The sequence below is a fragment of the Agelaius tricolor genome, unplaced genomic scaffold, assembly GCF_023055355.1.
Source record: "Agelaius tricolor isolate 1412-34295 unplaced genomic scaffold, bAgeTri1.0.p SCAF_6, whole genome shotgun sequence".
Lineage (NCBI taxonomy): Eukaryota > Metazoa > Chordata > Aves > Passeriformes > Icteridae > Agelaius > Agelaius tricolor.
The window spans coordinates 7,653,375-7,675,358 of record NW_027269266.1 but is presented as its reverse complement, the minus strand read 5'-3'; the positions used below and the strand labels follow the sequence as shown (position 1 = coordinate 7,675,358).

The 21,984-nt window shown below is 38.1% G+C and overlaps 1 protein-coding gene across 2 annotated transcripts in view; it reads left to right on the top strand.

Annotated features, from left to right (window-relative positions):
- Nucleotides 1–21,984, top strand: part of VIPR2 (vasoactive intestinal peptide receptor 2) — a 51,715-nt gene that overhangs the window by 23,922 nt on the left and 5,809 nt on the right. For both annotated transcript variants that reach the window (XM_071428617.1, XM_071428616.1), the window contains exons 5-12: nucleotides 4,486–4,583; nucleotides 8,159–8,300; nucleotides 11,090–11,240; nucleotides 12,178–12,238; nucleotides 14,551–14,620; nucleotides 17,634–17,725; nucleotides 20,360–20,489; nucleotides 20,576–20,617. In XM_071428617.1, the coding sequence (XP_071284718.1) occupies nucleotides 4,486–4,583; nucleotides 8,159–8,300; nucleotides 11,090–11,240; nucleotides 12,178–12,238; nucleotides 14,551–14,620; nucleotides 17,634–17,725; nucleotides 20,360–20,489; nucleotides 20,576–20,617 (786 nt within the window). The remainder of the gene's footprint in view (nucleotides 1–4,485; nucleotides 4,584–8,158; nucleotides 8,301–11,089; nucleotides 11,241–12,177; nucleotides 12,239–14,550; nucleotides 14,621–17,633; nucleotides 17,726–20,359; nucleotides 20,490–20,575; nucleotides 20,618–21,984) is intronic.

The window sequence follows — 21,984 nt, the reverse complement described above, 5'->3', positions numbered from 1 at the left end:
GCAGAATATTAATGAACTGCTAAATTCCAGTCCATGAGTGTTCACATTCACAGATACATCTGCTGATACACATTTACACTGGAAAATGTGGAAGGTTGTGCATTTTTAAAGTTGTCATCTCTCCCACTATGGTTAGGGAACTTTGAATAAGAAGACATTCTGACTGGCATAATAAAAATTAATGATGCCACTATTACTAAGAGATACTTATGGCACTGCTGATCTCATCTTTTTTCTGGGTGGTGTTTAGGCTCAAAGTGAATTGAAGGAAAAATGTCAGGAAAAGGATATCAGTAATTACTTGTATAAAGATTATTAAGTACCATTCCTTGTATAAAGATTATTAAATACCCTGAGGAATACCATTTTATTACATGTCTTTTGGTAAATTCTATTCGTCTCTACATAGATAATTTTAAAATGTGTAGAAGTGTCCTATAAGAGAAAATTAAATTTTCCACAACCCATCTCTTTATCTCAATTTATATTTATTTCTGTATAAGTACAAAATTTTAAAAATGGCTACTGCCTTGTTGAAGTTAATTTTGCAGAAGGAAAGAACTAGGGTTCCTCACTCCATTTCTGTTTGCATTTGCTCATTTCAGTGTTTCTAAGGCACTGAACTCATTTGCTAGGCCCACTTCTTCTTTTACATTTTACAGTTTAAGATTTTCTGATACGTTCTTCGAGTATGAATATTCAAATATTATTAAATATTCAAATATTGACACACAAATCATGAAAATTTAGGATCACAAATTTTAATACAGTTGTAAGTAATTATGTCTGTAAAGAGGAAACTCCTACATGCAGTATTACAGGATTATATTAGTCCACGGAATAAACAAAATGAGGCGTCAGTTGGGATAATAATGGTCTTATATTCCTTAGCAATGATAAAGTATATTTCTGAATTAAATGAATAAAAAGTTGAGGGCTTTTCTTTTACATTAAGGGTGATTTCTAGTCAACAGCAAAACTCCTTTGGACAAAGAACCAAGCCCTTAACTTTCCCCAGTGTTTTCTCCTTCAGCACTGAGGTACCTTCTCACCCCTAGAGGTCCTTCCAAACCAAGGCTGAGGTTGGGAGATCTGCTGGGTGACAGCTTTGCCTAGGAAGTGTTTCTGCTCTTCTGTTGCTATTTTGTAAATAAACAGAAGAATTCTGTCTCCTGAACTTAGTAAAAATAACACGAAACTAAATTTAAAGGAAACATTAGCACAAGCAGGTGTCTTTTCTAAGAAAACAAAACACAAGTGTGCCTAAAAATAGACTTTTCAAAAAATTTATTTAAGACAAATTAGGCAAACTTGAACTAATCCAATTTCATTTTATGTGTAGGTGTTTATGCCCTTTTAAAATCTATTAACATTAAGTAGCCACCAAAAAAAAAGAGGAAACATTTTAGGATTAGCTCTTTAGAAAGCATTTACACTTCCTGTAAACATTTCCATTATTTTTTTTCTGAAAATCAGAAGCCACTGAGTTTTTTTCTGTGCCTAACCACCTAATGACTTTGGTTTTGTGGTTGTAATTTTGATGTTTTCCTCAGAAGTTTAAAAATAAATAGTTGGATTCCAGTTTTGCAGTCAGCATTGCTTAAATAATCATGTGAATGTTTTGCAGAGGCCAGCTGTTATTACTATGTTCTGATTTCGTTAGACCTGCAGAAAAGTTCATGTCATTTCAATTTCATAATGGGATTTCAGTTTCATGTCTATGACTTGAATCAGTTTTTCCTTTGAAAAGAGCTATAAAATCTGAAGGGGTTATAATATTTATTCTGCATTAAAATATGTTGAAAATATAATTTCTCAAATTCTCTTTTGGTCAATCCATGCCTTTGTTGCAGTCATTTTATTCCTGACTTTCTTGCACATTTATATTTTAAGTTTAGATGTTGAAGCTAAATGTTACTTGAGGCATGGGTAATTATGGTTCACACAGAGCAGTAAGAAATAAATAAGATATCCCATTGTGCATAAAAGTCACTGGTTTTTGTGCTATCAGATTTGGCATTGCTTTGCCTGTTTCTTTTGCACCAATAAAATACAAAGAGTTTGTTTCTAAAGGTTGCTAGCTAAAATACAGATGAATGACAAATATTTAATATCTGTGACTAAGTTAATATTAGTCCAATGAATTTCCTGGTTTTCAATTGCCACAGCACAATGTAGAATTTAATTCTTTGTCTTTATAGAATTTTTGGTTTCAACTGACATATAATTTGAGAACATTTACTAATTTTTTTTTTCTTTTTTGTGTGGAGTGACTAGGATTTATAGAGGACTTACAGGCAAATTAAGACACATCTTTTATGTTCATACAGGAAGTGTAAGGAGCAGTATGATTGCATCATCCTTGGTGCTGAGTCTGATAAAGTACTTCATGCTAATAATCTAAAGCATTCGAATAATCTAAATTTTTTTGGAAAATCAAAACACATGAATTTGAATAATGGTAATTTTTGATGTAATGGATTAAAAATGGGTTAGTGTTTACTTACCTTTGCAATTGTTTGAGACGCAGAGTTAATTTTTGACCAGTAGAAAAATTTGTAGCATCTAAGATTTCTGTCCCTTATAAAACTAAACCACTAAAATGTCTGAGAAAAAGGGAAAGGTGTGCTTTTCCACCATTTCAAGTGTAGAATAATGATAATAATTATAATATGATAAAATAATTTCAACTGTGTAATTATTTCTTATTTTCTCATGCTTAGCTTGAGTAAAATGAGCATGGTCATTATTAAGGTAATGTCCAAGCACTCTTGGCTGATTAACTTCAATCCTGACATAGTTCCATGCAGGTATTTCCCATTCATCTCTTTGGCCAAGGAATGGCCAGCAGAGAGTCTCAGTCCTGCTGATGCTGACAGCTGTTTGCTGGGCTAAAACCACACGGGGTTCTTTTGATTTTAGCCAGACTATTTGTTGTAGGGGTCATGTGTGTGTAACAGAATGCCAGAAACATTACATGAAATATTGTGGTTTTTTCTGGCAGAAGACAACATCTTCTGCTCTCCCTAGCAGGGCGTAGTGACAGAGTCACTTCATGTGCAGCAGCCTGACAGTTTCTGCCGAGCTCAGAGGACATGACCAGAGGCTAAATTCAAGGCAGTGTCACAGCACTGGGGCTGGACAACTGATGCTTTGTTAGTAACTTCATGCAGGGTTTCCACCTTTTTTTCCTTCCTTTATGAATTCTGGAACCAATTTCAATTTCCAGTTCCAAGGGTCTCAGTCAGTGGAGTTTTCCTGAAATCAAATCTGGACACTTAAGATCCATGGCAGTTGCTTCCCATATTTTTCTACTTTAACCATATCTACAACAGAGCAGTTGCAAGAGTCTTCATTCATTTCACATTTCATTTTGCCTTTTCTGTATCTCTATAACAATTGCAAAGGGAATGTTCAGCTAATTTCATCATGAACTGGAATTACTAAAATAACCTCCTTACTTGGCCTTTTGAGTGCTATAAAAATAAATACACTAAAGTAATTTGAGATTCCTTTGGCTGGGTTAGTTTACTTACAAGTGTTGCTTCCTTGCTACTTTTTGCCAGCCTCATTGGGGAAGGCAAATGATGATCATATGCACTCATATGCACTAAATATTGAAATTCTGTCTCTTATATGTAGCATATTCTACATTGCTTTTAAAATCTTTAATTTCATAATGTAATAAAAAAACTTCACTGTTTTAATATTTTATTTCACTTGAGTGGAAACTAAGGTCAGTCTAATGACATTTAGTCATATACCTACTTCCTTGTAGGTATAAATGGAGAGGCAGTTTAATTCTGAAAATATTTAGCCCTATTTTTATTGATGTTGTTATTCAGAATAGGACTTAATGTAGTGTGTGGCTGGTGAGTTTGCATATATATGCAGTTAATCAGCAGACTGCATTTCAACCTGCTTTTCCTCTGTTGAAAAACTTCCTTTCCAAGTTTTAGCAAGTAACTTTACTAAAGAAAGGGTTTGTGTCACTATTTAATAAAGTATTTGAAAATTTAGAATGAGAAATTAATGAGACTTAAACATGTCTTTAAAATTAAATTCATGTATAACTGCATTACAAAGTACTCTAGAGCAGAAGGACTGAGGGAAATTTTCTCTATTAGAGATAATCCATTCTTTCAAACTGATTTGCTCTTACCAGTTTGATTGTGTTCATGGAAATTGATGAATCTGATACTTTATTTGACCTCATTGACATGGTATAATCAACTGGAATGGTACCAGAATGTGTGTCTACATTCTGAGTTTCTGAGGCTGAATTTTCTACTGAAGTCAATTGTCTTGAGATGTTGCCCTGCAAAATGTGTTGGAATAGAGATATAACATTCTCATCATGTACTGTAGAGCAAAGAATGAAAATCATGCTATAGCTTTCAGAGTTATTTAATGGACAATTACATCATTTCACAGACAATTTGATGTATCAGTAAGTAATTTCTGCATATATATTTTTCTGTGCAGGTCAACTTCTATGTGAGGGTGAAAGCAATTTATACCCTTGGACACAGTGTATCTCTGATTGCTCTTACAACAGGAAGTATAATTCTTTGCCTTTTCAGGTATGTATTTTTCATGAGTAAATATTAACAATGATAAGACATCTTTAACTGTCATCTGATTGCTCAGCTATTTAGAAAATGCATTGAGTTTACACTTTTTGCAGCTAAACGGCTGACAGTAATGTAATGCTGACTAGAATTTTACTGGTACTGATCATATTAACAATTTTCAAAGCATTTTACAAATTTACAGGCATTACAGCCCATGTAAGAAAGAAGAATAATTTAGGAATGATTACATAAAGCATTTTCTATTTGGTTATTAAAATCAACCCCTTGAATTGCTCTTGAGAATTGGTTGGATGCTGATCTCACCACTGGACAGGAGTGTGGCATTCACATTCTCTGAAAAAAATCCCTTTGCCCAGGATTTTTCTCCAGGGAAGCTGAGAAGTGTCAGAGAAAAGGAAAACAATTCTTATTTCATTTGCTTCTCCTGTGTTGTGCTCATGTGCAATGTGTTTGGAGAGTGTTTACCCACAGGTGATTGTTTCATTGGATTCTGCTGAGTTGTTTTGACTCAATGGCCAATTGGGGCCAAGCTGTTTTGAGACTCTGGAAAGAGTCATGAGTTTTCACTATTATCTTTTTAGCATTCAGTAAGTATCCTTTCTGTATTCTTCACTATAGTGTGGTATAGTATTCTTTAATAAAATATAGGATTATAAAGTAATAAATTAGCCTTCTGAGAACATGGAGTCAGATTCATCATTCCTGCCTTTGTCAGGACACTTCCCAGCAAATACAATACAGGAGTGCAGCCACATTTTGCAGAAGCTTCCAAGTGGTTTCCAGGGGTACTGTAATCAAAGGCAATCACTAATTTGTCCAATTGTAAACCCCAGAATCACCAAATCTCTGAATCACCAAGGTTGAAAGAGGATCATCTCTTCAGGATCATCTACTCCTGCCATCAATCCAGCACTGCCATAATCACTCCTAAACCATATCCCCAGGTTCTGCATCCAAACACCTTTTGAACAATTCCAAGAACAGTTCACTCCACTACCTCCCTGGGCAGCTCATTCCAATGCCTAACCAGTCTTTCAGTGAAAATTTTTTGCCTAATACCTAATCTGAACCTCCCCTGATGCAGCTAAAGGCCATTTCCTCTCATCCTTTCACTTGAATCATGGCAGAAGGGACCAGCTCCCACCTGGCTGCACCCTCCTTTCAGGTGGTTGTAGAGAGCAATGAGGGCTCCCCTGAGCCTCCTCTTCTCCAGACAAAACAACCCCACTTCCCTCAGCTGCTCTGCACAAGACATGTTTGCTAGACCCTTCACCAGGTTCATTGCCCTCGTCTGGACACCCTCCAGCACCCCAAAAACATCCTTTTTGAAATGAGGGGCCCAGAACTGGACATGGTGCTCGAGGTACAAACCTCACCAGTTCCAAGCACAGTAGTAAAGGTGTGGATAGTTATGCTGGGTCTGTCATGTTTTTGTTAGGCGATGTTAGGAAAGGCAGTACTGCCTGCTGATTTTGCCTAATTTCTGTGACTTTTCTCAGACTAAAGGCAATCTTCAACTAGTAAAATAACTTTTATATCTATATCTATAACTAAAATAACCTTTTTACTAATCTTATCAGTATTGCAATGTTTCTTAATCCCTCCACCTTCATGCCTTTATGTACCACTTCACTATCACAATATAAAGACAGAATAATCTTTATATTCTCCATTATGAACTTCACACAGCTTTTCTGCTCTTAGGACCAAGAAAGCAGAGAAAGTGCATTTCACAGTTTTGGTAGAAAGGAAGTACAAATAATACATAATAACAGCATGTTGTTTGTCAGAGCCTCATTCCTCTCGTGAAATATTCCTATGGTGAGTTCTGTAAGACTTTCAGTCTGCCATCAAATTTTCTCAATATCTAAATCTTCAGAAACCATTCAGAGCAGACACATAACCCATAATTATGTTTGGAATACCTTTAAAGAAAATAATTGAGCCAGTCGTGGTTATACTCCTACCAGCAAATATTCCAGGCAGATCCCAATGCAGATTGCTGCAGTTTCAAACTGCTAAAAGCTAAAACCACACTTAATACAGAGAATTACAGACATCTGAATGTCACCCATCACCAGAAGTCAGGTGTAACAAATCAAGCATTTAAGAGGTGTACTCAAAACCTTCAACTTCAATTTAGATACCCAACTAGAGATATTTTTTTCCCAGTCTTCCAGTTGAGTCAGGGAAAACCAGACTTTTTTCATGAGGCAACATATGTTCTTCTAAATGCCCCTTCAAGGAGAATCTTTCTCTGTTATTTGCAGGGAGTGTTGGGGCCTCCCAACATAGAGAGTTGAATTAAGAATTAATTTCTGCCCACTAACTCCAAAATATTGGTTTGACAGCCTTGTATATATCCAACATTTATTATTTGAGCTACTGAATGGGATGAATAACTAATCATCTACATGAGTTATTCAAGAAAAATAGTTTCCTCCTATTTGCAGCTTGCATGTGTCTCTGAATTCCACAGGAACACGTGATGCAGTCCAACACAATAGTGGTATTTCAGCAAAGGATGTGCATGGCCTCAGCAATCGCTGCATTTTTTCACAACTGTTTAAAATTCAGCCTAGGCTGAATTCAAGGCCAAATTCAGGGCTAGCATGGCAGATCTGTTCTTTATTTCCTTGCACTCACTGTAACTATTCTTGCTTCAGTAATTTCAGAATGGATTATTATATTTGATAAAAATCACAACTGGAAGAATACTTGTAAGTTGCCACTGCACACTGCCATTACACCTATTGCATCTTCATTTTTTCACTGCTCATGCTTGCTAAAATGCCTTGGCTTCTGGTCTATTTCCAGGTGCAGCTCAAGGTGCTGGTTGTGACCACAAAAACCTCTTAGCAGATTGGTTTCTAGGGATTTTCTATAAAAAGAATATTTTAAACAGGAAAATTTTGAAGGAACTGTATTTTAAGCAAAAAGCCCTCAACATCTAACTTGCTTCCCCTGAACACTCATTCACTTACATGGAATCTTGTATCTGTCATTTGTTTGTAAGGCTTTCACATGGCTACCAGACATGAAAGAAGTTTTGCATTCATTGGACAGAAAGGATAGGGTGATCAAATGTTCTGAATGCATTTCTAATTGCTCCTGCATACACCATCATCATAGGATCAAAAGTCACTCTGTAGCAAAATACAGAAGTTAAATAAAATAATGAAACCAGAAAATAATAGGGGAGAACACATCTGAAATATATCCAGGATAATCAAAGTTGTATTTGCAAGAAAAACACTGGAATGAGTGCACACAGAGAAGGATACAATAGCCTGTGTTTATTGTCAGCTTATTATGGCAGTTTATTAAGTTATGTTAAAATGTGAGAGAAATACCATTGGGATCTTTTAATCTGTGATACTGAACAGAAGTAAGAGATGAAAGAAAAGAGCAAGGCAGCACTGACAAAATGACAGAAAAGGAAAGGATATGCTCTTACTCAAGGTTCGTATTGCTAAGAAATATCCACGGAGTAATTAATAGAAGTCTGTTCAACAGTTTCTGCTTCATAACCTAAAATGCTTCTTTTTAAATTTCTCTTTTAGAAAACTTCATTGCACTCGGAACTACATCCATCTGAACCTGTTCCTCTCTTTCATTCTAAGAGCAATCTCTGTTTTAGTCAAGGATGATATTCTCTATTCCAGCTCCAACACAGCTCACTGTCCAGAGGATCAAACTTCATGGGTAATAAACCTCATTTGCTACCTGGTGCAACACTGTTCTGTCACTGAATTTTCCTCTCTGATCCTTATAAATATTTAGGAGTACCAAGATTTCAGTGTAGACAATTCTGAAGAGAATATAATGACTGGGAGAATGGTGGGCTAGACATATCCAGATAAAGAAGGTTGCAGCACAAGTAGGAGACCTTAACATTTTTTGCATGTCCATGAAGGACAACTTGTCATCAGCCAGGACAATTTTTAACCAGATACATCTCAGAATAAATATGGTCACTGCATTAATCAGCTGGGAGGGTTGAGGACAAACAGGAGTGCCATCAGCCTGGAGTGATTAAAAGCAGATGCTCTTGAGTGTTCCAGCAGCTTTACCAGGGGTCCACGAATTGGACAGGTATCAATGGAGGGAGGGGATAACTCAGGAAATTAAATACTTGCAGGAACTGTCTTTATTAACTCCTGGGTACTTCTGGGCTATGACAGAAGTGTTATCATCCGCATTCTTGGCAAGCTAATTTGTTTGCTGCATTTTCATGTACAAGGTTTAAAAAAATCTCAAGTCTTGCTGTTAAAAGACTGACCTGTATATGATATGCCCCATTTGCTGCTTTGTTGTTTCAGTCAAAAATCCCTTCTAATTTTAATTAATTACAGTTTAAGCTTGTGAGAAAAAAAAAAAGTAAGATATTTTTGTCTTGATGAAATCATATTGTCCCAAACCATTAAGTTCTTAGCAGTGAATACCAAGCTGTATATAGGAATTCATAATCTGGAATATTTCTAATGGAGAAAAACAGGAACTGAGTTAGTAGAGCCCAATTATGCAAAGTAGATAGCAGACAGATTGCCAGGGATGATCAGAAGTTCTTAGGTCCTTGAAAGACTGTTCAGTGGACTCTCAAAATTCTACTTGGTTTCTGCAATTCCATTTATTCTCCAGTTATTCTTGGCTACAAAGCCCAATGCTTTCCTATTTCATTATGTCAGATTCCTATTTAAATATGTCAGGTTTTGTGGACTGCTGGCTAATTTCTGTTGCATTGCATGTGGGATGATCTGGCACCAGCCTGACAAGGCTGCTCTGTCTTGCACTGGCTTGGTGCTGCCTTTTACACATGACAGCATATGGGGTTTGCCCCTTGTGTCACATGTGTGTGTGATGTTCCACAGTTCTGCTGCACTCACAGAGGTCTAAAACACACAGTTCATAAGGGTCTGTAAGTAGGTCCTAGCTCTGGATTACATGGAGAATTAATTTTGGCTGACTTTACTGATAGATACCTTCACTGTTCAGCATGGGGAAATACAGCCAATATAGGATTACCTGCAGGAGGAAGGGAAAAAACTTGAAGTATGTAAATTGAAAATGTAATACCAGGGAATATTGAAATTTATAAAGGATTACAAAATTTTCAATGCTGATCTGATTGTAAGGAGTCCTAAGCATAAAAGCAAATTTCAACTTGCTTGAAAATTTCAACTTTTCACACGTTTTGAAATGCTTAATTTTATCCGTATTACATTTTCTGGCCCATTTGTAATCTGCAGTGGATATCCCAAACTCCAGAGGTAAGATCAGTCTTAACAAAGTTAGCTATCTTTCAGACTTTGGTTGTAGGCAGATAAAATCAGATTAAATGAATTCAAGTTTGGACTCTTCCTTAGTTTTCTATATAACCACGTGCACAGGCATGGATGTTACTTGGGATGCACTGAGGTATCTGGGACATCCTGGGGGGCTCTGGATACAAAGAAGTCTCCCTGAGGAGGTCTGTGCCCCTCTGGCTTAGCAGCTGGTGACTGCATCTCACTTCCTAATAAACATCTATGTTTAGGGGGAGGAATTAATCACTGAAAATGGGTAAGTTACCTGCTCAGGTATCTGGTGTACTTGGAATATTTACAGAAAAATGCAGGTATGAAGGGGATTTAAAAAGGAGAAGTGAGTAAACCTGGTAGAAACTAGAGATTTTATTTGGTCCAGTTTGTGTAGTCTGTTACATTCACCATATCATCACATTTCTTGGCACATTCTCAGTCCATATGAACATTTTCATATTCAATTCTCACATCCCAGATTCCTACTGGGAAGCACCAAAGTAGCAGCAGTCAGCACCGTGGAACATCAGCAGCACAGACATCTGAAAATTAACTCTGAAGAGCAGCACACAGACTATAAGCAACGTTTTTTGATATATGTCTATGTGTTTTGTTAACTAAGAAATTCTAAAACGTTTTCTAAAGGGAAAACATTATTTTTAAAAGTCCAGCCAACTTTTTGTTCTAAGTCTACTGACTTGATAAAATAAAGTTATATTTATCACTCAGTTTCACATTTTGCTTTGAAAAAATAATGAAGTAGTTTCTTTGTTAACTTTTACTGTGTTAGGATGCCATGAGAGGTTTTGATACGTTTACTAGACTCCTAGTAGATGATAATTCAATTTTAGAGCTATTCATTAACAAACTGTTGCAAAAGTGTGCATTTATTGATAACCACCATATTTTTCTATAGTTGTCCTATGAAATTTTCAAACTTTCTGAGTGAATTAGCAATGAGAGACAACTAAATAATTTTTAATAATTCACTTTCTTTTACTGTATACAGTAACATTTACAATGTCGCAATTTCTTTGACTGAAGATAAAAATTTCTACTGGACCTGGTTTATCGATACTACAAAGACAGCTAAGATTTTTGGCTGCAGTAATAAAAATAATATTATATATATATACATATATAATATGATAATATATCTTTCCTCTGACAAACTTGATCCTTCTCATATTTCAGGTGGGCTGCAAGGCAATTCTGGTGTTTTTTCAGTATGGTGTTATGGCAAACTTTTACTGGCTCTTAGTAGAAGGACTTTACCTCCACATCCTCCTTGTGCTAATATTCTCCCCCAACAGACACTTCACCATCTACCTGCTGATAGGATGGGGTAAGAACTTGCACATCTTCCAGGAATGTTTGGTTTTGTTTTTTGTTTTACTGTGTGTGTTGGTCAGGCTCAGTGTTTCACACCAAGGTAGTCGAGCTGTCTCTGGTGGTGACTCCTGAGACTCACAGATTGCTCAGCTCAGCTCCAGCACAGTTTCAGCTGCTGCAGCATGGGAAAGAGCAGGCACAAAGCTGCTGGGGCAGTTCTTCACTGCTGGCTTCATCCCTGGCACAGCTTTCACCTGTGCCATCTGCACCACACCCTGGGGTTGCTCTGGTGCAAGGGCTGCCACTGCAAAACATATAATTCTATGGTGTTCTAATTTGTGAGGAAAATTAAAGCTTAGCTGCACAGTCATGAGCTATACTATGCAATTTGCCTTTTTGAAAAGCCAAATAATACTGTCCATCTGGTTTTCAATACATATATTCCTTTCATTTACAGAAAGTGCCATGATATTTATATGGAACACTTTAATACTTCCAGTAATAGGTGGTCATAAAACATTTGGGTGTTGCTGGGAAATGGGAATAAACCAGTGTGTGGACAAGGTTCCTTATGAAATGATTTATACTTCTATTTTATATTGCAGTCCTTGGAGGTGCATTGGGAATGCATAACTTGTATCTATTTTCCTGTAAGTTCCTCTGACACCTTGCAGGAAACCTAAGAAAGGCATTTTTTTGTGTCTTAGTAACTATGGCTGCATTTCTATGAGAAATAAACTCACTTCCCTGCAGTCATTGTTTGTAATACATTACTGATGTATACATGTAATCATGTAGCTCATCAGATGGACTTCTCCTTCCATTCACTGAACACTTTACTGTATGCTGTGTATTTGGGGAATAACTGCTTACAAGCAGGCTGAACTTTTTTTCTCACTGTGGACTTACATTTTTGTGATCATTCTCTAAATATCTTCGGCATTTTTCAGGAATTCCTACAATATTCATTATTACATGGACAGTGACACGGATCATTCTAGAGGACACTGGGTGAGTGTGTGTGGGAGAGAAAGTTTAAATCCCCCCATGCCCGTGCAATCCTTGCCTTGGGTGTGGTGTGCTCACACAAAGGTGGTTTGCTGCTCTGGAGGGGACAAACACAGAACTGAAATTCCAGAGATGGCAATAAAAGGGCAGGTGTTTGGGAGCTCTTCAGCTGTGCTCTGTACTTGATGTTTATTTGAAAAACTCAGAGAGCAGGAGAGAGCAGGGATAAGTTATGACTACTGTTACTCCTTGGCACACCCACATCTGGAGCTGCCTGCTTGGGAAGTCAAAATAATGTTTGAAACAGCAGTGGGGTCCTTGGGTTCAGTGCTGCAGCGTGTGCAGGAAGGCACTGGCCATTCCAGTTTGTTAACTGGGAACTCAGGAGATTGAAGTGTAGATAACTTGGGGTACATATCAATTACATTCCCAAAAGTGAAGTGATGTAAGGGTGTTAGATGCACGTAGCCAGGGAAAGCTAAAGGTAACCAGAGCTAAGCCCTGCTCCTGGCATGTGAAGAGGAACTGAGACAAGAATTTTGTAGGAAAATCAGACTTGATCCTGCTTCCAAGGAATGGGAGAACATTCCTAACTAGTGGAAAAACAGTTTGCATAGTCCTGTTTTGTCCAACTATTATTTTTCAATTTGTTCTGTAATTAAACTGAAAAATCATATCCTATCTCATTTCAAGGCTTTCTTTGCAAAACATCTAACGTGAAAACCAAAGGCAAACTCCTTTTTCTGTTGTCATTATAATTACAGAGGAAGTCCAAAGGGTAATTAATCTCTAATCTAACTAACCTTTCAGAGCACTTAAGAGTATTTGGATCAAAAGTACTGAGCCCAGGGTGAAAATTAAATATTCAGTTTTTCAGACAGAACTTCAGATTCAGTCTCACATTCTGACAAACAAGTTCCAGGCTTGGTACCTACAGGCCCCACAAGAAATTATGTAATTTCAATTGCACCTGTCAGTTGCTTCAGATCTTCCTGCTCCCCAGAGGTCAGCATTAAGTGCACACTGGAGAAGTGTCCTTACACAAAGTGAAACTGAGCCTGGCTCCCACAAAGGTCAACGTCCTCCATGATGTCTAATGGTACAGCCCAGTGTGCTTGATGTTTTACTGATTTCATAGAATCACAGAATGGATTGGGTTGGGAGGGACCTTGAACACCAGTTGGTTCCAACCCTCCTTGCCATGGGCAGTGATGCCACCTCAGGTTCCTCAGAGCCCCCTCTGGCCTGGCCTGGAGCACTTCCAGGGCTGGGACATCCACAGCTTCTCTAAGGCCACATCCTGGGACCTGTGTCCAGTTCTGGGGCACTCACTGCAGGAAGGACACTGAGGTGCTGGAGTGTGTCCAGGGAAGGGCAACGGAGCTGGTGAAGGGTCTGGAGCACAATTCTGGTGAGGAGCAGCTGAGGGAGCTGGGGGTGTTTAGTCTGAAGAAAAGGAGGCTCAGGGGAGACCTTATCACTCCCTACAACTGCCTGCACAGGGGCTGTAGCCAGGTGGGGATCAGTCTCTTCTCCCAGGCCACCAGTGACAGGACAAGAGGAGATTGCCTCAGGCTGTGCCAGGGGAGGTTCAGTTCGGACATTGGGAATAATTTCTCCACTGAAGGGGTTGGAAAGTGTTGGAATGGGCTGCCCACGGAGGTGGTGGAGTCAGCGTTCTTGGAGGTGCTCAGGAGATGACTGAATGTGGCACTCAGTGCCATGGTCTAGTGGTGCTTGCTTGAAGGCTGGACTCAATGATCTCAGAGGTCTTTTCCAACCAAAATGATTCTGCAACTTTCTGAGTAAAGAATTTCTTCCTGACATCAAAATCTCTCCTCTTCCATTTTTAAACCATTCTCCCTTGTCCTATCACTACATGCCCTGGCAAAATGTCATTTTCTCTCTTTTTTTATAAGCCTCCTTTAAGAGCTGAAAGGTCACAATGGTTTCTCCATGGAACTTTGTATTCTCCAGCCTGACCAACCCCAGCTCTCAGCCTGTCTTTGCAGGAGAGGTGCTTCAGTCCTCTGATCTCTGGGTGATCACCTCTGGACCTGCTCTAACAGGGCCACATCTTTCTTATGCTGAGGTCTCCACACCTGGACACAGTGCTTCTGGTGGGGAAATCAAGTACGCATATTAAAACAAAGGGAATAAAATTAATAGCAGGAAAGGATTGAATGCCAAATTCTAGGCTAGAGCAGGCATTATTTTAGTGTGCTTTGACTTGTTTATAAGAAATACTTCTCATAGGTCTTGCTTGCCAGATGATATTAATGTCAACACGATTTTCCCTCTTTTTTTTTTAATAGCTGCTGGGATACAAATGAGCATGGTGGTCCCTGGTGGGTTATACGAATACCAATTTTAATTTCTATTATAGTAAGTAAAATTTGAAGCATGAATTATAGATCTGTTCAGCATTGTGCAGTGCATGTAGCCATTATTCTTTACTGCTAGTAACAGATAGGCAAGAATTCTGTTTTAATGAAAAGAAATTGTGCTGCAGGAGAAATGTTAAACAGATGCCAAGGCCATTAAAATTTGTTGCCTTCAAAATTTATCTGCCTCCTATTAAATTAGCAGTTGCTTTTATTTGTGTGTTGTTCTTTCTTTAACATCTCTCCTGTTTATGAGCCTGGAGGAAGGAAAAATCTAATTATACTTCTCAATGAATTGCAGATTTGATTTTGTGTGTAAATAGATAGTCTTGCAATTGAGAATTTGATATTAGTAAAAAAAAATATGGCTGTGTATATCTTTCTTTAATTGCTAGCCTACTGAAATATATATTGAACATGAAGTATTTGCAAAATAATACCATTTGAGAATGTTTCACAGGGCTTTTCTTGTTTGGAACTCATTAGAATTACTGGACTAGTGTAATAATATTCCTGTTCACTGTAATGATTGTGTAATTAACTTTGGGCATAGTATACTATGGTTATATGTCCATTTCTGAAAATAGTCAGAGAGCAAATGAATATATTTTAGATATACTTGCTTCATTTTTAAAATTATAGGCAGAAGATCTAGGGCATTATTAGATTACACAAGATTTCAGGAGTTTGCATTAAGCTTGGGTTTGCCTTTCAATCTGTGCCTGCTGAAAATCATTTTGGGAGAAATTCCTGTTATCACTATCAGTGTGAATTCTGCAGTTTGAAGAGAAGGAAGAGTAGGCCATATGTGTGAAAAGACATGAGGTAAGGCCTCAAAGATGTTTTACGTTATGAAGAAATGAGCATGAAAGAGACCTGCAGCAGGAAGGGAATACTTGGACCTCAAAGGTGCTGGAGAATGGGGAACAATCCAGAGTTGAGAAAATATATTGGAAGATAAAAGCAAAACAAACCAGCTGGTGTTTACAGGAAACCCTGTTCTCTGGATGCTCAGTTTGAACAACTATCTGAGACTTCATGTGCCAGAAGGCAGTGCTCCTCCAAAACAGCCCTAGACCTGGAAGTTTGGGGAGTCCAGAAGTTACCCCAGGGTGCATTGGCAGACCTGAACTGCAGCTGGATCTTAGTGAAGGGAAGTCAATTGGAGTGCTGGTCGGGCAGCAAAGTTTGATCTGTCCAACAGTTTTGGGAGAGCAGGTTCTGATACCATTTTGCACAGTGGGAATGGCTTCAGTTAATTCAGTGTGTCAGAGCCTTCCCTGGCATTTCCTCCTGGGAATTTTGGCTTGAGAGAAGTGATTTGGCAGAGGTTCACACTTCATGCTGTAGACACTTCAGAGTTACTCAGTTGGATGTGGCTGTTCCAAATGAATGTGCTGTTACCCCTGTTCTCTCTTTCTCCACTAATCCTGGCTCCAGGGTGTATGGCAAGTTAATATCCCCTGCTGTGGGCACTCAGCTGCATTAAGTCTGCAGATAAAATCTGCAATAGCAGATTTCTGGCTGTTACCTTTGTAGGTAAGCCTCTAAGTAATCATCTGCCTGAAAAAAATACATGTTAAATTCAGCAAAAGCCTATATTTTCTAACATTTCTTTTTTTATTCTTTTTTAAAGGATATTAGATATAATTTTCCTGAATTTTTGTTTCATCCTTGTCAGGTCTTTTCACTACCCTTCTCCTGTCATTTCAAACAAAATGTTAAAAACAGAGGGACACACACTGGCTATGACTGTGTTTTATTTATTAGTATCCCAAATTCTATAGGCTGTGTTATGGAAGATGCAGAAATTCATTGAACTTGAAAAGCTTGGAGCCAAATTTTTAGGAGAAAGGAGGATTCTACCAATACATGAAGACAGAGATTTATAGCAGTGATACAGGCACTGTCTGGTTAGGTACCCCACCTCCTGATTTTGTGCTTTGGGATGGAGTTAGTTCAAAACAACAAAATTCTCATTTTCACTGCGATACAATTTTTTCTCGAGATGAATTTGTTCTAAGATGTGTGCATTTCATGCAGCTGTTTATGTAGCTGGATTTGCAGTTTTTAGCACACATTGTAGCTCTGAAGGTGTGGATTCCTATTGTTCCCTTACTTCAGCATGGACATGCTGTATTTAGTGTGCAGTTTTCTAGACCACACCAAAGAATCCAGCACCAGAAGGGACAGTGACCAGAGAAAGCTGAATGTCAGGACTGAAGAAATAATGGGAGTGAGACTTAGGTTATATTGAGTTTTATACTTCAATTTTCTAGACTGATTACGTTCTGATCATAATGATTTTTTATGCTAATGCCTTTCTGAAAAATAAAATATGAAATAAAATACAAAATGACATGCTACTCTTCTGTCTTAGAGGGCTGTCCTGAGAATTAGACTGCAGGGATTCAGATGGACTGGATGATCTCCAGAGATCCCTTCCAGCCCCAGCTGTTCTGTGATTCCTTCATTTGTAATGTCAGCATCAATATCCAAAACAATCAGACACCTGTGAGAGGCCCTTTTTGTGCTTAGTTGGAGCAGAAAGATCAGCTGTGCAACAATCTTCTCTAACCCTAATTCAGACAGAAAACACTGAAAGTTGAGGTGAGGAGCAAGGGAGGGTCAAAACTGCCTCTGGGCTTCCAGTGGTGAATCCATGTGACAATTTAGGACAATTAGTGATGTGACAATTTAGTGCTTGATTGCAGAAAACCACATCCAGTGTCCCATCCTGCTGGGAAACCTGTCCTCAGCTGAAGTAGTGGAAGGAGGACACTTCTGAAAACTGGGGCTTTCAGACTTTTTCCAGCCAGAGCAGCAGTGGTGGGCTTGCAGTGGTTGCTGGTATTGGCAAAAGTGGCGCTGCAGAACAGGAGAGGTTTGGCACTGCAGGGCTGAGGGCTCTGGAGGGAGGTGCACAGCTCCCAGGCTGACTTGGTAAGAATTTATTTTTGCTGCAGATTGAGTGGAGAATTCACAAATCACCATTATGTTTGTTTTCTTTGCAGGTGAATTTTATACTTTTCATTAGCATTATAAGAATCTTGCTGCAGAAGTTAAGATCTCCAGATGTTGGAGGAAATGACCAGTCACAGTACAAGTGAGTCATATTTTTAGATATTATAGACAGAAGCAAAATAATCTCTTTAAGATTTCATCTGCTGAAAACCAACAACTGCTGTCTTACTATAATTACATTTAATTTAGAACCACTTTTAGATACAGTTTAATAAATACAATTATGCTGAAATGGAGATAAATATATTTTTTATCAAATGCTTAATTCAATAAAAAAACCCTTAATTTTAGAAAGACCAACAAGTTATTTTGAATTTGAATTTAATCCACGAATGAGTATGCTGATACAAAATATATGGAAAGTAACATTTTCCTTTTGACATATAAACATTTAATTTTGACATGAGAAATGTTTAAAATCCTTTAAAATATTTTTCCTTCAACCTCCTTAAAACCTTTTTTTTTAATTTCTAAAATACTGACATATATTTTAAGAGCTGAAATTTTTATTTTTACCAAACATTTAAAAATTAAATAGAGTGTTTTATACTGATTTAAAATAGCATATTTACTTTTTAGAGGAGAACAGTTGTTTCTGGCTTAGAACAACTTGATTTCTGTTCAGACTTTTTTTGTGTGTGTGAACATCAAATCCTAAAATATCTCTTTTTTCCACAGCTTTAAAATCAAGGGATATTGGGGGACAATTAAAATGCATTGCTAAAATTGGTTTTGTTCTTTACTGCCATATCTGTTGTTATTGTTGTTTATTATAAGAGCTGCTGGATAAGCAATAATCTGCAATCAAGTCTTTTGTAGAAGGTTTTATCTGAAAGCCCAGACAAGACTCTTACAGTTCAGGGTGTCAATATGGTACTTCAGTGACAAAACCTAACATGAACACTGAAAATCCAAAGCCATGACAGTGGCCTTTGAAGCCACTGTGCTCCTGGATAACACCTTCCCTTCATTGAAAAAATACTGAATTCCTGTTCCAATAGCTGACACAACATGCTATGCAGAAATAAAGAATACCCTTAAAGCCAAGAGAAGCAGGACCTTATTTGTTTTGTAGACCACGTGACGTTGGATGCAAAAAGTGAAAAATGCTGATGTGCCACAGAAAAGTCAACACAACTGGACTGAAAAGCACATTTGTTTTGCAGAGCTACAAGGGTCTTGTTTTGTGTTTGCTGGTTCAATTATCTACACATGTGTGATAGCTTGTTGAATCTAGGTAAAACTGTGCAGTTGCCACATTTTTATGTAGCACAATGGCCAACCTATAGGCAGGAAATCCCCTCAAGTTTACTTCTTGTGACATAAAGTTTTCATTGCTTCCACATGGTATTTATTTAATTTTTGAAAATTAGGCATTCCCTTACTTTCAGTCCCACCATTTTCCACAGTTTACTGTAGCACTTTATAATGTGAAATAGTCACATTATTAGCAACCTTGTCCTTCATTATTCAGCCCTGTAAATTCTTTGCTTTTAGCATTTGATTGCCTGATTAAGTTTGCATTTCTGGTCTTTAGCTGATACCCATGGGAAAGTAGATTAACCTCCTCAAGAAACTGCATCTGCTGAGCAAATTAAAAGATCTGGGAGGCTCGTTTATAAAATTGCAAATGCATTTTTTAAAATGCAGAGAAGAATAAGGATGGGGTTTTTGTCTCTTTCTTTTACTAAAATGTAAGTGCAGTATAGAGGAAGTAGCATCAACTAAACAAAAATTACTAAGCCAAGCATGGAGTGAAAGTGAAATATGAATCTAAAATTAATACTACTCATGCAAGTCACCATTTTTATTCCCTTCCTCTGAACCTGCCTGTAGCTGGTTCCATCCTTTTAGTTGTTTATTTTATCGTGCAGTGAACAAAGCTAAGTCCAAATAAAATCAATTTTCCATTTCATTTGGGAAACCAGGAAATTTGCTGCCAGTGTCATCCCCTCCAGTTGTAAATGAATTTCTTCTGCTAAGGAATCCCTGTTTTTCCTGCTTCTGGTATCATCTTTAGATGTGAGGGATGTGCTATTTTTGAGAAGATTTGTTGTCAGAAATTATTTCCACATAAATAGATGCAGCCCCTGGGCTGTTATAAACAAAGCAAGGCCATGAAGACTGACACAGAAAAAATTAAACTACTTGAAATACCTTAACTTTTCTGTTAAAATAGGTGAATTCACAACAGCATCCTTTCATTGTTGAATCAATTATATTCATCAATACAGTGTTGAATTATGGAACTCAACATTATAACTTCTCAAATTTTATCTGATGCCATACATCCAAAATTGTCCATGACTGGCCCTGTATAATATATAAAACTGATGTTATTACAGTGAAATAAATGACAGATAAGGTAAAAGTAGCAATTTATCATTCCAGCAGTTTCATGAGCTGTTTGTCAGAGCAGTTCTGCTTAGTAATTTAAAGTTCTGTTCCCTAAACTTCAGTAAGTAGTGTCTTCTGCTAAATTTTATAATGGAATTGACAACATTGAAAATGATTTAATGTCCCGTGCTTAACACCCTCAGTAAAGCTATGAAGTTGTAGGATTTGAGGCTCATGAAAACCTCTCAGTTGGGATGATTCTGGATGACATTTCCTAGGTACATGTGCAATGTACAGCCTGACCCTACAGTTACACATTCATCTCAGTAAAACAACAGCTCATCACTGAATTGCAGCTTTGTCTCTTTCCTTTCCCCAGGAGACTTGCAAAGTCCACCTTGCTGCTGATTCCTTTATTTGGTGTTCACTACACGGTGTTTGCTCTGTTTCCTGACCGCAGTTCCAACAATTATAAAATAATCTTTGAGTTGTGTTTGGGATCTTTTCAGGTAAATTTTAAGCTTTTTAGTCAAAAGAAGTTTTACTGACCTAGGTGGGTGCTGCCTACTAACTAAGGAATGTTGTCTCTTTCCAGGGGTTGATTGTTGCAGTCCTATATTGTTTTTTGAACAGTGAAGTAAGTCTCATCTTTCCTACTGAGAATGTTAAATATTGGTTTTAGTAAATGTATGAGTGCCCCCATAATTCTGCTCTGATACACAAAACTGTTTTAGAAGATGTCTGCATTCCTATAAGTGGAATATATTTGTGACAGTTTTTATACAACAGGAGAAATTAGTGTAGCTGGGGGAAGAGCTTTAAGAGCTGTTTAAAATCAAATTCCTTGCAAACTGAGGTGTTAGTGTCTTCTGTTGATGTGATCTAATGTAGCTCTGTTAGAAGCAATGTGCAAGTGAGGTGCAGCACGTCTGAAAATTCATCTGGAACTTGAAATACCATTTAGTAAGTATTTAGGGGTAATGTTCTGTCAGTATCTAAACCTCAGAACTGCACAGATTTTCAGAAGTGCTCAGCAAGTCGTAGTTCTCATAGTCTCAACTGAGAAAGATGCAAAGAATTCCTTTTAATTTCAGCCACTATGCAGTGTCTGACAGAAGGAATCTGTCTGAAGGAGACACCTGCACAGACAATTAACATTTAGCTCTCCTGAGTGCTGTTCTGGCCTTTCATATTCATGAGATGCCTGGTTTTGGGCTAATCATTTGATTCTATGCCTTAAGTACATGAGATAAATAGCTGGATACCAAAACCTAATGTTGCAGCTCAAGTGATACAAAATTGATTTTTGAAAGTGACCTTAGGGCACCTCTTCACACACAGTGTGGGCAGTCTTTGCCTCAGTTATGTGGCCTTTGTAAAAGGATACTCTAGAGGGAAGGGATGCCGTCCTGAGGGACCACAACAGGCTTGTGGAGAGGGGGAAAGAGCCTCAAGAGGTTCTACAGGGCTGAGTTCAAGGTCCTACCCCTGGGTCTGTGCAGGGCTGACTGAGGGATGAAGGGGTTGAGAGCCATCCAACAGAGAAGGACTTGGGGATGAAGGATGGACTATGAGCTGGCAATGTGCACTTGTAGCCCAAAAACCCACCTCTGTTCAGCATTGAAAGAAGCATGGCCAGCAGGTCAGGAGAGGTGAATTGTCACCAGTATAAGAAAGACATGGATGTGTTAGAGCAGGTCCAGAGGAGGCCACAAAAATTATCAGAAGGCTGGAACACCTCTCCTGTGAAGACATGCTGAGGGAATTGGGATTGCTCAGCCTGGAAAGGAGAAAGGTCTGGGGAGACTTTGTAGCACCTTGGAGTACATAAAGGGGGGATTATAAGGAAGAGTGCAAAAAACCTCTTAGCAGGGCCTGTAGTGTCAGGACATTTTTAAACTGATATGTGGTAGATTTAGAAAGGAAACAATCTTTTCTGTAGGGGTGGTGGAGGCACTGTAACAGGTTGCCCAGGGAAGCTGTGGTAGCCCCATCCCAAGGGCA